This window comes from Meriones unguiculatus, chromosome 6 (assembly GCF_030254825.1).
Source record: "Meriones unguiculatus strain TT.TT164.6M chromosome 6, Bangor_MerUng_6.1, whole genome shotgun sequence".
Classification (NCBI taxonomy): Eukaryota; Metazoa; Chordata; class Mammalia; order Rodentia; family Muridae; genus Meriones; species Meriones unguiculatus.
In genome coordinates this window covers 74549455-74568051 of record NC_083354.1, presented here as the reverse complement: position 1 = coordinate 74568051, position 18597 = coordinate 74549455, and the positions used below count along the sequence as shown (strand labels likewise).

The 18597-nt window shown below is 43.3% G+C and overlaps 1 protein-coding gene across 1 annotated transcript in view; it reads left to right on the top strand.

Annotated features, from left to right (window-relative positions):
• LOC132654711 (baculoviral IAP repeat-containing protein 1b-like) overlaps nt 1-18597 on the top strand; it is a 48203-nt gene that overhangs the window by 17297 nt on the left and 12309 nt on the right. The window contains exons 4-6 of the mRNA XM_060385630.1: nt 1252-1351; nt 3802-3883; nt 4731-4782. Coding sequence (XP_060241613.1) covers nt 1252-1351; nt 3802-3883; nt 4731-4782 — 234 coding nt within the window. The remainder of the gene's footprint in view (nt 1-1251; nt 1352-3801; nt 3884-4730; nt 4783-18597) is intronic.

Here is an 18597-nt window from a genome sequence, read left to right as displayed (position 1 = left end):
GTTCTTATCCCTGTTGTTCTTGGTCTTCAACTTCTTCATCTTCTTGTTCTTCTTGTTGTTTTTATTTTTCTCTTCTTCCTCCTCTTTTTTTCTCCTTGTTCTCCTCCTTCTTTGTCTCCTCCTCCTTTTTCTCCTCCTTCTGTTTTCTTTTCTTCTCCTCATCCACATTCTTATTCTTGTTGTTCTTCTTCCTCTTTCTCCTCCTTCTCTTCTTCCTCCTCCTTCTTTTACTACTTCTTGTTAATCATTCCTTATTTGTTAATTGTTATATTAAAGATCTAGTTCATTAAACTTTAATAATTTTACTTCCGCTATAATTTACTTTAGTGTAGCATTATTAACTTGTCAAATATGTATAAAATAAAAGGTTTTCTGTAAATATGGATACATTTCTGTAAATGTGGGCCTAGAAATATATTAACTGAAGGTTGAGGTGTAGCTCATTACTTGAGGCCTAACTGAGGATGTGAAAGGCCATTGGTTTAGTCCCAGCACTGGAAAATAGAATAAGAAGACTCCAGAAAACACTAGCTCCATTCATAAGGACCTGAAAATGGATTATGAGATAGCTTAAATCCACTTTCTTCTCATTTCACAAATATTACTATGTATATGTTTCCTTGATTAATTTAATTTCTATAGTTTTGGAAGGGTTTGTTTTTACTTATTTAACTCTCATCCATGAGGCAAACTATCCTCAAGAAGACTACAATTTGAAATGCCTCAGTCACACACAGGTGTTAGGACAGATGTGGATGACAATTACAACAGGATCTGTGGGTGCTGAGTACCTGCTTATGCTATACAAGGATTGAACACTAATTCTAATTCACTCAGTTTGCCCTTTCCCCGTGTTTGATAATTGAGTTCACTGAGGCTCAGAGAATTAGAGAACTGTGCCTCTATTTCCATAGAGGTGACATGGCAAAGCTAACTCTTAGACCTTCTGACAGCATTATTCCAGGTAGTTCTAGCTTTTGCCTACTTCTCCATCACTTTGGTCCTGAAAGCTAAAGAGCAGCCTCTATGTGTAAGAAACTGGCATGTTGAGGGCTAAGTCTATGGAGGATGGCCATGGCTGGGAAATGTACGTCCAGAGCTTAGAAGGGGGTCATTTAGGGCAGTGGGATGTGGCCAGGTATTCAGCCAGAGGGGACATGGAAGAGCAAGCATGCTGGGGTATGTGTTGCTCTGGTTCAGTATGATCAGCTCCAAGACACACCTGGTGCCATCGCTTCCCTGCATCTGTAGGTGAAAGGGACACTGTGCAGTGCTTCTCCTGCAGTGGATGTCTGGGAAACTGGGAAGAAGGAGACCATCCCTGGAAGGAGCATGCCAAGTGGTTCCCCAAGTAAGTTTCAAACGCTTGTTTCTTAAAGATTTCAGCTTTTATTTCTGTTTCTGTTGCTTGATATTTAGCAAAATAAAACTGGAGATAAAAGAGCAACCTTGTTGGAGTACCACATGAGTTCTGATCTTTCTCCTGTTCAATATGGGGTCACCCTAGAAATTTTCAAGCAAGGAAATCTGGTCCCATAGTGAAAAGCTTGAATCACATCAACTTAAATGGCCCTTTTCTCTTTTGTGTTATTTTGCTTTTTATCTTTTCATTTTCATCTTTCCTGTGTAGTATGTTGGTGCATGTAGACTGTGTTAATACGTGTGGTGTGTTAGTGTGTAGTGTACATATGTGCCCTTGTGCATTCCTGTGGAGGTCACATGCTAACCTAGCCCACCTTCTCATCATTCTTTACCTTATCTTTTGAGACAAGCCACATGGGATCCATCTGTCCCCATCTCTCCTGGGTTAGGATTAGTGACATGGTGGCCTGGTCCCTGCTTTTATATGGGCAACACAGATTCTAACTCAGGGCGTCATGCCTAAGCTAAGGTACTTTACCTGCTGAGACAATCCCCAGATCCAATTGTTTACTTCAGTTTTAATATTTCGGACATTGGGGATGTGCATTAGTGCAGGCACCCTCGAGGTCAGTACCGCTGCAGTTACAGGTGGCTGCCCAAAGTGGGTGCCTGTGCTGAGCCTAGGTCTTCTGCAAGTACATTGAGCACATGCTCTCCAGCCCTCTCAACAGTTACTACTGTTGTTTTATTGTCCCCAACACTACAATATGTCGGGTCGAGCAGTTTCATGATTTACCTTAACTACCAAATGAGTCAATCTGCACAGGAATGGAAACGATGTATTGATGGAAAAGACGAGAACAGTCTTTAAAATATTACAAGTGGTTTCCCATATTCAGAGAAATATGCACCAAATGAAAATTCTCTCTCACTGGATATGGTATCACACACCTGTAATCTCATAACTGTGGTTCTCCTCCTGCCTGGGGGGCTGCCTCCCAGCAGCTGACGAAGTCAGGAGGAGCAGGAGACGAGAAGCCTGCCTGGAATGGCCAGCGAGAGCCATATAGGGATCACATACCCTGGGAACAGCTGATGGGCAGTTCAACTTCCAGAGAACAAAGAATATATGCCCCTGGGAAGTGGATGGGGCTTAGGAAAGACGTGTGCTTTAATTATTTGTGATAATGTGTTTAGTGGTATGATTTTGGCATCTGATGTTTTGTTTCTGTTACATACAGATGTATTCTTCTAACTAGTTTTCAAATTTTCATTATGAAAGTCTCAAAGAAATCAGAGAAGTGTATAAAATGAGCACCTGTCAGCAGCTGGCCTGATCCTATTTCATCTACCTCTTTCCTGCCATCCCCATGGAATGGTCATGATCGGGTTATGTCAAAGCAAAATCCAGCTAACACATGGTTTCATTTCTTATTCCTTTAGCATATAACTTTAAATAGTGATTTAAAAAAAAAAAGAGCCACAGAATTGTTATGTCTCTTACAAAGATGAACAATAAAGTGGAATAACATTAAATATCTTAGCTAGTATTCAAACGCCCTGCTCCCTTCATTGTTGGTGAATTTTTACATTGATTTAGAGTATGAGTGTGTGTTCCACTCTCTGCTTGCTATGAATCAACCTCTTTGATTTACCGCATATGTGTTTCAAGAAGAGAGCAGCAGGGTATAGCAGTGCATGCCTATAGCGTAGGCTACTGTTGAGGCTGAGGTGGGAGCACGGCCTGAGGTCAGAGTTTGGCATCACCATTGCAACACAGGGAGACCCTGCCTTGAACTAAAAGTTAAAATAATATGAAGATTGTCCTGCTCTGCTTTCTGTTGCTTTGATAAACACCATGACTAAAAGCAGCCCTGGGAGGAAAGGGTTTACTTGGCTTACATGTCCAGATCAACCCACACTGAGGGGTGTCAGAGCAGGAACATAAGCAGGAACAGACAGACACTATGAAGGGACACACTGCTTGTCCCCTTGGCCCCAGGTTCATATCCAGCTTCCTTTCTTAGGCCTCCCAGGACCACTTGCCTGGGGTGGCTCTGCCCACAGCAGACTGGACCCTCCAACATCAATCATTAATCAAGAAAACGCCCCACAGACTTGTTGACAAGCCAGTGTGATGGAGGTGTTTTCTCAGCGGAGGGTCCCTCTTCCTGGATGACTCTAGCTTATATGTCAAGTTGATGAAAAACTAAAGCAGCACAAGGTTGGAATTTTAAATAATGGCATTTTGTCATTAATATGATTTACATGTTTCTAACACAATGTAAATTCTCATGAGTAAGACTTCAGGAAAAAATGGACAGTTTTATTGAAGCATCAAATTCAACAGTTTGATGGGTTTTTAGCAAATATTTCTTGTGATATAGACGGTCTTCGTCACAATACTGGGAGTGTTTTTAACCATATTTTTAATTGTAGATGTGAATTTCTTCAAAGCGAGAAATCTTCAGAGGAAATTGCCCAGTATATTCAGAGCTACGAGGGATTTGTTCATGTAACGGTAATTTACAATGTCAACTTTTTCCGAGATGTGATACGTCAGGGTGATGTTTTGTTGTTGTTGTTTGTTTGTTTGTTTTCCCAAATATTCTTTGTTTTTCTTCTTTTCTCTTCTCATTGTCCTCCCTCTCTCTGCAGAGAGGAAACAAAACTCTTGTCTTGTGAAGCTGGAACCACTTAGACAGTTTCCAGGCTGGCTTTGGGTTGCTTCCGCTGCCTCCTTCATCTTCCCTCTGAGTGAGGCCACTACTCTAGCTACCTCCTGCCTCCTCCATCTGGATGTCTGACTCAATCTTCTGACCTAGTACATGGCAGAGGCTGGGCACTCAAAGCTGGCTCCTGAACCTGGTTATTCACACTCTATAATTAGTAAGGACTTCCTAGTAGCAAGCAGTGGGAACCCACCTCAAACTGAAGCCAAAGGAAACTGTATTGTCTGACTTACTGAGAGGCAGCCCCTGCAGAGGGCATGGGCTGACAGTTGGGGTGCAGTTTTCTCTGAGGGAGAGCTGCATGATTGGAGAGGTTCTTCTGAGCAAGGCTCCCTTCCCATGTCTCAGTTCCTCATGAGTCAAAATACACCTCTGGGTGTAACTACAGTTCTGTGGTTGAGCAGGGTCTGTGGTAAGAGTGACCCTGAGAAGCTTCCATTTCACTGATGTTGGCACTACATCAAAGTTTACAAGATCAATAGAAATCAAACCAAAATTAAAGGACTGCTTTGCTCAAATTCTGCTGCTCGAATGAAAATTCACTTCAGTTTGGGAAGACCTTAAGTTGTAGGCCACAGATAGAGGTATATCCTGTAAGTCAGCCAATCAGGCAGTAACTTGAATTTCTTTCCCCAGGGAGAACATTTTATGAATTCCTGGGTCAGAAGAGAATTACCCATGGTATCAGGTAAAACCTCAAGCACATTCCAATGGCTTTGCTTGTTTTTTTTTTTGTGTGTTCTCATTCTCTCTCTCTTTCTCATGCTCGAATGTGTGTGTGTGTGTGTGTGTATGTGTGTGTGTGTGTGTGTTGTGTGTGCCACATGTATACAAGTGCTTTTGGAAGATAAACAAGAGTGTCAGATCCCTTGGAGACAGAGTAACAGGCATTTGTGATGTGAGCTGCCTGATTGTGGGTCTTAGGAGTTGAACTCAGAACAATTGGAACAGCAGTAAGTGCTCTTAACAACTGAGCCATCTCTCCAGCCCTCATCATCTTTCTTTAAAAATTATTTTCATAAGTGATTTCTGTAATAGAGAATGACTTTGGTTGTTTTGCTTTCTTAAATGGCTCTGTGTGCTGTTAAGAAGTTAAGAAATATCCACATTTGAATGAGACGAGAGGCCTGAGTGTGTTGCTCCCTTGCCTAGCATGAGCAAGTCCTTAGGTTCCATCCCAGCACCCACAGGAAAACAAAACCTGAGTTTTAGGAATCTCGCTGATTGGGGAACATCTGTATAGCAAGTAGGATAGGCCCTGAGTTCAGCCCCAGCAGAGGTCAGGTACGTGGGGAGAAGGGATAGTAGACAGGATGAAAACAATCATAATACAGTAAGAATTCCATGGTCGCCTGAGGCTGCTCATCCCTGGAATTCCTGCTCTTGGAAGGTGGAAGGAGACACTTCTGCCCAGGTAGGACTATGGTAACAGGTTAGAGGCCAGTATGGGCTGCATGAGGTTGGTGCCAAGTGTAGAGCTCCATGCCTGTGATCCCAGCACTAAGAAAGCTGAGGCAGAAATAGGATGAGTTTAAGGATGGCTTAGCTTAGCCTACATGGCAACGCATTGTGTCCCACCCCCCAAATAAGCAGAAGGTGAAGGGATGTCTCAGATGTTAAGAGTATTTGTTGTTCTTGCCGAGGACTCAGGTTCAGTTTAAAGTGGTAGCAGTTTACAACAATCTGCAACCCCCTCTCACAGGAATCTGACTTCCTCTCTGGCCACCAGAGAGGTCTCCAGGCACACATGTGGTAGACATACAAACATGTAGGCAAAACACTCACACATACATGTAGTGAGGATTTTGGTTTCTTTAAAAACACAGACGGTTATAGGAATATGTTTTCATTTTAATCGCAGATGTGAGATTGGGGCTGCTTTAGATTGTCCCCAGAAGCTGACTCTGATTTGCCTCCTACTTTGGCTTGGGTGTGATTTGGCCAACTGCAGGTAGTTTCTGCATGTGTAAGACTTTTGGAATTCTGGGGACTCTTGAGTGAGTATAGAAATGCTAGAGCTGTCAGCGGGGCTGTGGCTGCTGCTCCTCCTGCTATGGTAGAGGCGCTGGCTGCTGCAGCTGCTGCTGGTAGTTGCTGGCTGGTGCTCTTGGAGTTGGTTGCTCTTTGTCACGCGGTTGTGTGCAGAGATGAGTGGAAGAAATTGAATATTTCTCTAAGGAAATCGATGCCCCTAACCAGCAGGAAGTATTCTAACAGTATTGAAGCCCCCTTTCCCCTGTGACCTTCTTTCTCTTTTACCTAGTGTTGGGGGTTTGGAAGGGTGGAAGAAGGGGGCAGAACGGTGGTAGATAAAAGAACCCAATAAAGTACTCAAATGTCTGGCTACACATACATACATACATACTTACAAGCACGCACACGGCATCCTTCTGACTGAAAACACCATTTTTCAATAAGTTGTTAAAATAGCAAACACTATGGAGAAAAGGAGAAGCAGTGTTCTCTAGGTCTTGGGAACGCAGAGCTGTGTCTTTGGCCACATGAGCAAGAGTCTACAAGAAGGGTGACATTGTGGACATAGGAAATGGGTTTCTCAGAAGAAGGCTTGCTCATGAATGCTGCCTTAGCAAAATGAAGAGTCTACAGTGCTGCCCAGCGCACTCTTGTCATTGTTAAATGAGCAGGTTAAAAGAGAAACAGGGAAGGTTGTCCTCAGACTTCCACAGATGTGAGTCCATATATGCAAACGGACTTGCACACACATGAAACACTCCGAATTGTAAGTCTTGAGACAGCTTCCTGATGTAGTGAAAGAAAATGATGAGATAAAGAAGGAAACTAAGGAAAGTCTGAAGTGCCAACCTGCTCTTCAGAGTACACAACCAGAAAGCACACTGGTGAGCACTGAGGAAAACACTATAACCTATTCCCTATGATCTCAGGGCTTAACGAAGTCAAAAGTAAAATACAAAATATTTCTAAACTCTAAGTTTTTTTCTTAATTAAATTAAAGTATAGTATTCTCTGTGCCAATGAAATTCTTAAAGCAAAGGGAAAAAAATCCTAATCCTAGGATGAAATGTGAACACGGGCAGGCTTTCATCTTGAAAAACTTGTCAGACCAAGGTAATGGGAATTTAATTTTCACATGCTCACAGCATGGAGAAGACATGTACCAGTGTCCAGAGACCAGGGTGAGGTAAAAAGTCTAATGGAGACCCCATCCATACATGTGGTCATCTCAAAGAGCAAGCTGTTATAACAAATGTTTTTAAGGGAGCCACAGGGGAAATGACCTTTCTCAAATCTTCACAATGATTCTGGAAATAGGAATCTCCTCTCAATATTGCTCTATCCCAATGCTAGATGACCAGGGGACAGTCTTAAGTTACATTTTAACACACTGACCATGCACAGAAATGAATAGAATGAATGGAATACCCCAGTCTTTGCCCAGCAGTTCTAACATGGTCTTTCTTGTATCTCTTATTTCTTCCTGCTCTTCTAACCACCCTTAATTATGCTGACACAAGCACACATCATAAGATCATCCCACCTATACACACAACTCACTTGAACTTTGTTATCAAAGCCTGCTCTTCTCGCCCACATCTTTTCTCCAAGCTTACTGCAATGACAGCGTCTTTGCTAATGAAGAAGTGAGGAAGGACACTTTTAAGGACTGGCCCCACGAGTCACCTGTGGCTGTTGAAGCTCTCGTCAAAGTAGGCCTTTTCTACACAGTCGGCTTTTTCCCCTTTATTTTTACATTTCTGGGTGTGAGTGTTGTCTGAATGTAAGTATGGGTGTCACAGGCCTGCCTGGTGCCCTCAGAGGCTAGCCAGGGTGTTGGATCCTGGAACTGGAGATATAGTTGCCGAGAGCCAGCATGTGGTGCTGGAAACAAGCCTGACTCCTTTGCAAGAGCAGCCAGTGCTCTTCATGCTGAGCATCTCTTTAGCACCCAAGTCAGAATTTTGTGTCTGACAAGTAGTCTAATCCCGAACTTGCACTTTTCTTTATTTTCATTTGTCATAGATCTCTTTGGGGCCTCATAAGACCTTCAGTTTTCCATAATTCCCTCGGTGTTCAGCCTCTGGGCTTGGGGATCCTGAGGTCACTTCATCCTACAGGCCTATTCCACTGGCACAAAACTCACCACCCAGTCTTACTGCATTGTCTTCTCTTGCCAGCCTTGCCTGAGTTTCACCGATGAAGTGCTCCTATATCTAGGGGAAGAGAGCTGGCAATAATGTGAGCAGAGACAGGGATTCTTCATAACCTGCCTTGCATACAGGCTCCTAAGTTTGCTCTTCCATCCTGCCCCAGCTACAAGTATATTCTCCCGATTTACTCCGTAAGCAATTGCTTGTTGGTTGCCTGTCTGTGAATGTCCCATGTGTCATCATTGTCCAGAACAGACAGAAATCTCTGCTCTCACGGAGCTCCTACTCCAGTTCCTGATGGCAAATCTTTCAGGATGATGGTTTGGGACAGGTTTCATCAAAGCACACGGTGCACAGGAACCTTCAGCGACTCTTGCTGACCACCCCACGGAAGGACTAAGAGTCCTGTATGAACTCTTGCCTCCTGTGTGTGGTATTGCCACATAATCCAACTGGAGGAGCAAGCAGGATTTAACTAGTGAAATCTGGAGTCGAATTCTTGTGAGTTAACAGGTATACATACTGTTGAGCTGACCCCGTATCCTTTTCCTAGGCAAAAAAGGACCTTGTCCGGTGTTTTTCCTGTGGAGGATGTATGGAGAAGTGGGAGGAAGGTGACGATCCATTAGCAGACCACACCAAGATTTTCCCAAAGTGAGCAAAGTGAATTCTCTTCACTTTGAATTCACTTCATCTGTTATTCCCTCACTGTCCATGTTTGTTATCTGTGGGTAGTGTCTGCTCACTCTCTGGTTCCCACTGCGAAGAATACATCCATGTATCTTCCTTTCTTTCCTCACATGAGAGTCTCTCTGTCTAGCTAGACATCATAGTTAAATCTTAATTTAGGTTGAGTCAATATGCACACATATTTCTCTATGTAGCTCATTCTGCCTTAGAAATGCTCTGCAGTCTGTGTTCAGCTCCTCAGGTGTGTTTGGTGTGCAGCCAATGCATACCTCAAAGTGTTCTAGATTTATTTAAGTCTAATTATTAAACTTTAAAATGTAAAGTTTTAAATAACTATCTGGTCTTGAGATAAAATGGAAATAACATCCCAAGTCCTTAAAGTATTCTTTAAAAATGTTTTGTTAGTGTATGTTAATTATATAAAATAATGACATTTTAATATATGTACATTTATGACCTTTACACACAAAAATATATATATTACAGTGTATGACAATCATGTCACCACCATCCTTCCATTTACCTTCTCTTATCTCCCTCTGTCTCCACTTAATCCTCTTCCTTCTAAAATCATGTTTTAGAGCAGCCCAGGGCTACATAGTAAAACTTTTATTCAACTTAAATAAATAAATAAATCATACATACATAGAATATTTCCATTTAATTTTGAAGTTAGAAGACTAGTGACAACAGTGGTCACTTTTTTCTTTTTCTCTTACTTTTTAAAGTATTTGACTTTATTTTTTTATTTTTATTTTTATTTATTTATTTATTTTTTTAGTATTTGACTTTATGTGCATGGGTGTTTTGTCTGTATGTATATCTGTGTACTACTTGCATACCTGATTCCCACAGAGGTCAGAAAGAGGGCATCAAATATCCTAGAATTGAGTTACAGGAGGCTGTGAACTGCCTGATATGGGTGTTGGGAAACAAACCTGAGTCCTCTTCAGGAGTAGTGACTGTTCTCCCACTGAGACATTTTCAGGTTCTACTTTTTCTTTTTTTAATTTGGAAGTAATATGCAGAAAATTGTGGAGACTGCAGGAGCTATCTTCTCAGTCCCTGGGATGGTAAGTAGGGAGGAAATCTAGTTATATTTAAAACTTGTTTTATAATGTGTCGATGAAGTTTTGTTTTGTTATAATTACAAACTAGCATATGTAATGCGTATCTACTGTAATTACATATCTGGTTGAAAGGACAACAATAAAGCCTAGGAGCTGAGCGCTAAAGTCAAGAAGTCAAGGTCTCTCAGTGCCTTAGAGGCCACCGTACCAGTCCCTTGTCCTGGTTGATGCTGTCCTCCTCATTCAGGGGCAAACAGTCCTGATTTTCAGTTCATTGTCCTTTTACCAAACACACGCACAATCACACACATACACATCTACATAAACCTTCAGCTTTGCCTGCTCTTCTTTAGTTGTCTTTTGTTTCTTTTTTGTCTTAGCTCTATATTTGCTGTGTGTGTGTCTGTATGTCTGTTTGAGAGACAGACAGACAGACAGACATAAAAGGAGAGGGACAGAGAAAGATTGAATCCAGAGTGTCATGATTGCTAACTACACACTAAACCAGTGACAAACTCCAGAAACTCTTGGTTTGCCCATATTTTCCCCTAAGATGAACAAAAAAGCAAGAAGCACATTGCTACTGAGCTATAGTTCCAACCCTTATATTATTTGACACAATGTTCTATTATGTCTACAGAGAGAGTCCTAGCACAGTCATGGCTACACAGAGAACCTCTGTTTAAAAAAAAAAGGCAATTTAAGAAAATATTTCACTGTGTAGTGGATCTCGATTTTCAGTATAGCTCAGATTTCCCTTGGACTCCCATGTTCTTGCCTCCATCTCATGAATACCAGAAGAGCAGGCATGTGCTATCATAACACCTGGCTTAGTGACTCTTTGTGTTGGGGAAGGGCAGCTGGAGAGAGGTCTTTGTGGCACAGTGTCAGATAACCCGGGATGGACTCCAACTCAGTGTTTAGGGAGGATGGCCTTAAACTCATCCTACTGCCTCCACATCCCAAGTGCTGGATGACAAGCATGCTCCACCACACCCAGATCTTGTTTAGATAGACAATGACAAGATATAAAATGATCACTGGCAATCACAAACATATCCTTTCATCCAAGTGTCTCTCTAGGATACCCCAGGGCTCTTAGTTGCTAATGGGAGTCTGGAATAAACATAAATTCAGACCTTAACAAGAACAGAATTCCAGAGACTTACAACAAGATCAAAGTGCAGACAGTAAATGACAGGGTGTGCTCATTCCTGAGGGAACACTTCCTTCTCCCAAACTCAAGGGCCTTTGCAGAAGAGGGGCCCAAGAGGAGGCTGTAGAGGACTTTGTCTTGGGTTTGTCTTGTTTTGTGCACAGCAGGGTCCTTCCCTCAGGAACTCACAGTTCCTGTGGTTGCCTATCCATACAAGCCTGCCCCAAATCCAGCCAAGCCAAGACCCACCTGTAGGAGGGGAGCTGGTTGACACTTGTTTCTGCTGGAGTCAGTCTTCTTCAGCCCGTGGGCCTTGAGGTTTCCCGACCTCTGCTGGATGGCCCTGTGTCCACTCACACATGAGCAGCACTAATTGAATTCAGTTAAAAGAGGATACAAAGCTGGGAGCAGACCTGACTTTACGAGGAGTCTGGGGAAACTGAAGAAAGGCACTGGGGGTTGATATAATTCACATACATTGCACACATTTCTGTGATTTCCAAAGAATAAAATACTTTTTAAAAAAGAACAGGCTTCCAAACCATGGCTCAGAAAGCTCTGCACTTTGATCAGTGCTTATGGATGAATGACAGCAACACAGGGAGAACCTTAGCTGAGCAAGCAAATGACCAAACTCAGTAAGAGGGAAAAAATGGCCCAGGTGGCAACAGGTGCCAGTCAGGCTCCTGGTTCTGGGATAAAGTTGGCTTGATCTTGTGTGGTCTTATTCAGGTAACCACAGATGAGGTTTCATGAATGTGATGGTCAATAATGCTCAGCAGGCAGCATTTCACAGCTGTTCAAACACTCTTTCCCAGATGTCCCCAGAGCCTCTGTGTGAGGTTGATATAGATGCCTCATTAAGAGCTGAGAACTCGATCATCAATTATTTTCTGTGCTGCAGTGAAAAGCTTATCTAGCCAAGGTTCAAAGCAGCATCATTCTTTCTATAGGAACATAAATATTTAGAAGACAATTTGACAGGATGTCCATTAAGCCAGATTGCATTAGTAGACCCTGCTCTGCTAAGACTTTTTATAGACTTTCTGGGCATTGTGCTTTTGACCAGGTTTAGTTTAGGTTTTTGTTTTCTTTCATTTTGTCTTTTTGAAATAGGGTCTCACTATGTTGACCTTTCTGTTCTGACTTTGCTATGTAGATCAGTCTGGCCTTTGACCCAGAAATCCACCTGTCTTTGACACCCAAGTGCTGAGATTTACAGGCCTGCACCACCACACCAAGACTGACCACATTTAGTGCATCTGTGAAGCAGCCTCAAGCCTAATTCAAAAGCAGTTGGCCTCATCTTGTCTGGCGCATGATGGTGATGTTGTAGAATGCAGGTGGCCCTCCTCCCCCAGCAGACTGTAAAGCCTCTTCCAGCACTGTGACAGGGAGACAGCAGGGAGGAAATTCTGAGTCAGTTCCAGCTTGATTCCTCTCTATCCTGAAAGCAACATGTTCTGTGTATTCAGAAATAAGTCTGTAGTTCTGTCCAACTTATTTTGTGAGACAGGTCTCTCACTAAACCTGGAGCTGGCCAATGAGACTTATTGGCTGGCTAGTGAGCCCCTAGGGTCTTCCTGTCTCTCCTTCTCAGGCACTAAGATTACACTGTCCCTATTGCCTCGCTGTTACACAGGTGCTGGAGATCTTAGCCCAGTCTCCATGTTTGCCCATCAAGCATTTGCCAACTGTGCCATCTCCAAGCTCTGGCTATCACACAAATTTTATTGTTTATCTATGTTTTTATCTTATGTGAATTTCATGTAGTTGGCACACTTGGATCTTGTGGGTTTGTTTCTGACAGTTTGACAAGAGTTGATATGGTTAAAAATTACTGTTAACTAAATTCTTAATTGTATACTTTGTTTAGTATTTTTTAATGTCCTTTGTTGTTCTTTTTCCATGACTCTAGAGTTTTCTCATTAGTTAGTCTTTAAACTTTTATTTATTTTTACCTTGTTCACTTAAGTAATGTGTGTTTGTGTGTGCACTGTGTGTTCTACATAGGGCCAAAGGGAGACAGGGAGTATCCTCTCCTTTATGTCACCCTCTTGTTCCTTTGAAGCAGGGTCTCTCTCTGAACCTGCTAGCATCCAGTGAACCCTAGTTATCCTCTTGCCTCTGCACCCACAGTGCTGTGTCACTATTTTCTATTCTTTAAGATTATTTCAGCTGGTTTCACGGACAGGCACTAACTCTGTTCTCACCCCAACACATTCCCTGAATACCCTCACCATTACTTTACAAACCACATGCATTTTTATTGGAACCCAGAGACTGAAGGTTATTCAGGATACAAGACTGACAGAATCACTGAAAATCTTTGCTTTCTGCTTCATGCTTAATGTTAGACTAGGTTGCTTAGCAACCTCTGATGTCATCACCTGCCTCTGCCAGGTGCAAGCCAGGCATGCACCAGATATAAACGACCTGCCCATTACTGCTCTCTCTCTCTCTCTCTGGCTTTCTTTTTTATTTATATTTTTATAAATTACAGTTTATTCACTTTGTATGCCCGCTGTAGCCCCTTCCCTCTTCCTCTCCCAATCCTTTCCTACCTCCCTAATCTCCTCCCATGTCCCTCCCCAAGTCCACTGACTTTCTTGCTTTTTCTCCCTCCTCTGTTTCTTTCTGGGGCACCCCTCATCCCTTCTTTCTTAACCCTCCCCCTTCCACGACCGACTTCCTTCCTTATATGAAACATGCTGGGGAGGATTTGTTATTATAACATTGGTGCTGTGAAACTCGGTGGGCTCTTCGGGTAGTGTCTGGGCACACAGGAACGCCTCTCACCTGTCTCGCCACCGGCAACACATTAGCGCTCCAGATATAAAGGACTAGGAAGCGCCAGCGGGTCTTGAACTAGACACTCACTCTTTACATAAGTGGCTAGTGTGGGTTGATAGAACCGTCTCTTTGCCAAAGAAACCTCGGAGCTAAAGCCAGTCCTCACACCTGGTCCTGATCTTCATGTTTTTTTTAAAAAAGCAAATACAAATCCTTATCTCATGGAACTATTTTATGACGTTTACCTTCTCTGCATAGTTGCGTATTTCTTCAAAACCTGAAGTCCTCTGCAGAAGTGATTCCAGCCCCTGAGAGCCACCATGCACTTCTGGAAGCCATGGTAATGAGCCCCGCCCCTTCTCTGACTCAGTGGACCCTGGTCTCAGGCAGGTAGGCCTGAGAACTTGAACTCAGTTTTACCTTATGATCAAAATGGATACTTGGAAGTAAAATGGCTTCTGATATGCTAAAGGAGACAGCATTTGTTAACAGAAGAGCTAAAGTTATGCTAAGAACTACAGTAGGTCTCAACGGAGGAGCTATAGTTATGTAAAAAGTTTAATCTGATTACAATAGAGAAAAATAAAGGAAAACAAAACAGCAGAGCAATTTTGGGTTCCCTTGATAAATCTCTTGTATTTGGAATTTTTATTTTAAATAATTAATTAGATCCTGACTGCAGTTTTTCATTCCTCTTCTTCTCCCAGCCCTTCCCCCACACCCCTATCCACTCTTCTTCTTTTCTTCTTCAGAAAATGGGAGGCCTCCTGTGGATATCAATCGCCTTGGCATATCAAGTATAGTAGGCACATTTTCTTCTGTTGAGGCTAGACAAGGCAGCCCAAATAGGGGAACGGAGTCCAAATAGGGGAACGGAGTCCAAAGGCAGGCAACATAGTCAGAGACATCCCTTTCTCCTGCTGTTAAGAATCCTACAGGAAGACTAAGCTACACAACTGTTACGTACATGTAGTGGACCTAGATCAGTCCCATGCATGCTGCCTGGTTGGTGGTTCAGTCTCTGTGAGCCCCCATGGGACTAGTTTAGTTGATTCTGTAGGTTTCCTTGTGGTGTCTTTGACCCCTCTGGTTCACACAGTCCTTCCTCCCCTTCTTCTTGCAGGGTTCCCCAGGTTTCACCCAGTGTTTGGCTGTGGGTCTTGCATCTGTTTCCATCAGTTGCTAGGTGAAGCCTCTTTGATGACAGTTATACTAGGCTCCTGTCCGCAAGTATAACAGAATATTATTAATCATGACAGTGGTAGGCTCCTTCTCATGGAATGGGTCTTAAGCTGGACCAGTCATTGTTGGGTACTCCCTCAATTTCTACTCCATCTTTACCCCTTGTAAGTCGGACAAATTGTAGGTCGAAGATTTTGTGGCTGGGTTGGTGTCCCAATCTCTCCATTGGATGTCTTGCCTGGTTACAGGAGATGGCTGCTTCAGGCTCCATGTTCCCCATTGCTAGGAGTCTTAGCTACGGTCACCCTCAGAGATTCTTGGGAGGTTCTATTGTCTTAGGTTTCTAGCTTGTCCCAGAGAGACCCCCTATTGCAGTTGACTCCCCCAGTACTCTCTCCATCCTCCCCACACCTGATCCTTCCTGTCCCCATCCTTACCTCTGCCCTGACCCAGTCTCCTCCTACCATCCACCCACAATGCCTATTCTATTTCTCCTTCTCTGTGAGAGTCACACAACCCCACTTGAGCCCTCCTTGTTACTTAGTTTCTTTGGGTCTGTGGATTGAATCATGGTTATCCTTTACATCACAGCTAATATCCATTTATAAGTGAGAACATACCGTGTTTATCATTTTGGGTTATCTTACCAGGATGGTCTTTTCTAGTTCCATTCATTTGCCTGCAAATGTCATTCTGTCATTGTTTTTAATAATACTCCATCATGCAAATATTCCACATTTTCTTTAGCCATTCTTCCATTAAAAGGCATCTAGGTTGTTTCCAGTTGGCTATTATGAATAAAGAGGCAATGAACATGCTTGAGAAAGTGTCCTTGTGGTAGGATGAAGCATCCTTGGGTATATGTCCAGGTGTGGTATAGCTGAGTCTTGAGGTAGATCTATTCCCAGTTTTCTGAGAAACTGCTAAATTGATTTTCAAAGTGACTGTATAAGTTTGCATTCCCACCAGCAGTGGAGAAATGTTTCCCTTGCTCCACGTCCTCACCAGCATGAGCTGTGCCTTGAGTTTTTTTTTTTTTTTTCCAATGCAGTTTATTCAGGAACATTGAACAATCCTCGGACCCCGGGGAAAGCCAGCCCACAGCTTAAATAGCCCCTGGGTAGCCAACCCAGGCGTGCCACGTGAGCAATGCAGATAGGTCCACATACATGGAAGCAAGCCAGATCCTCAGCCTTAGCCAAATGTGGAATTGTTCGTGACAGAGAGCACTCACCATCGGGAAGGTGGAAGGCGGAAACCAGCTCCATCTTTAAGGCATAGCATTCCGCAGCTCTCTACAGTTCCCCCTTTTTGTTTTAGACGCATCAGGCAAGAGTAGAGGTCTGATCTCTGATATTAGAAATAAATTGGGACTTTGTACAGATGTTCATTTAGGTGTCATCCACCCAAAGAGCATCAGACCCGTCCGATACCTTTTTCTCAGAGGCAGGACCAGGGGCATCAACCCGCATGCAATCAGACATGCTCTTCTCTGGGTCCAAAGCGGCTGACCCTGAGCGCAGTGCTTAGCCTCGCATCCTGAGCGTAACATTTTAGCTTTTTATGGTATCCAACCATGCTTGGGGAGAATGTCCTGCTTCAATGGCTGTAAAGGCCTGAATGATCATGGCTGCATCACACTGTTGTGAGACTCTAATCTTGCATATATACCACAGGCAAACCAAGGAGACCAACACCAGAAGGCCTGCTAACACTCCCATGCCCGCCCATTCCTTCAGATGATTCATGGCTGCAGCAATCCATGTTGATAATCCTGTGGCTAGTCCTGCGTCCACTCTGGTAGAATTTACTGTGACAATGGCCACTCTCAGCTGCTCCATCGTAGTATCGAATTCTCCAGTCCAATTACCTAAAATATAGCTCGACAATTGTTTAGACAGATTTGCAACACAGGAAAAATTCTCATGTTGTATGCTAGTGACACAAAGTCCAGCATACTTTCATTGACAGCCAGGTTGAGCGATTTGCCATAGGGTATCAATTTGCTCCTGCAAGAGGTCAATCCTCTGATTGAACACCATCAAGCTTCCTTTTAGTTGAGCATTAATTCCTTTATGTACAACTAAGGCATGAGCTACATTGCCTAATGATTATTCAGGGTCTGAGCAGTCTGCCCAGTATGACTCATGGCTAATGCCCTGGTGGTAGCTCCAACAGCCGTCAATGAGATCGTAGTAACAATGGTGGCTGTAGTTCCAAGATCCCTTTTCTGTCTGAAGGGAGTCATAGCGTGAGGGGCATCAATGGGCACAGGCACCCAGTGAGGCATGCGAATAACCAGGGCATACCTAAATTTACTAGCATTCCAGCATTGGGCAAAAAAGCAAGTATCATTACCACAATTACTTGGCTCTATCTGGCTAATAATGAATAAAAATGGGGGATATAGACAAACAGGTGTGGGCTTATAGGAAATATTATGAGAAGCCTTAACCCCTCATTGGAACATCCGGCGTCAGTTCTAGAACGAGCAGTGGTGGTGTCCGAGGTCTGAGTAGGTTCAGGAGACCATTGCCCCCAGGGGCGAGACGTGCTCCATGCCAATTGACTAACTCCATGTTTTCCTCCAATTTTGAAAGTCATTTAAGGTTCTTAAATTATTTTTTTCCCTTTTTTCTTAAATTTTTCATCAATTACACTTTATTCATTCTGCATCCCCCCATAAGCCCCTCCCTCCTCTCCTCCCAATCCCACCCTCCCTCCTCCCTCTGCTTGCATGCCACTCCCCAAGTCCACTAATAGGGGAGGTTCTCCTCTCCTTTCTGATCTTAGTCTGTCAGTTCACATCAAAAGTGGCTGTATTGTCCTCTACTGTGGCCTGGTAAGGCTGCTCCCCCCCCCAGAGGGAGGTGATCAAAGAGCAGGCCAATCAGATTATGTCAGAGGCAGTCCCTCTTCACATTACTATGTAACCCAATTGGACTCTGAACTGCCCTGGGCTACATCTGTGCAGGGGTTCTAGGTTATCTCCATGAATAGTCCTTGGTTGGAGTATGAGTCTCTGGGAAGTTCCCTATGTTCAAATTTTCTTTTTCTGTTGCTCTCCTTGTGGAGACCCTGTCCTCTCCAGCTCTTACTATTTCCCACTTCTTACCTAAAATTCCGTTCTTCTGCCCAACAGTTGCCCATCAGGCTCAGCATCTGCTTTGATGGTCTGAAGGGCAGAGACTTCCAGAGGCCCTCTGTGGTAGGTTCCTAGGTTGTTTCCTGTTTTCTTCTTCTTCTGATGTCCATCCTCTTTGCCTTTCTGGATGGGGATTGGGCGTTTTAGTTAGGGTCCTCTCTCTTGCTTAGTTTCTTTAGATGCACAGGTTTTAGTGGGTTTGTCCTATGTTGTATGTCTATATGAGTGAGTAGATACCATGTGTGTCTTTTTGCTTCTGGGACAACTCACTCAGGATGATCCTTTCCAGATCCCACCATTTACCTGCAAATGTCATGATTTCCTTATTTTTCATTGCTGA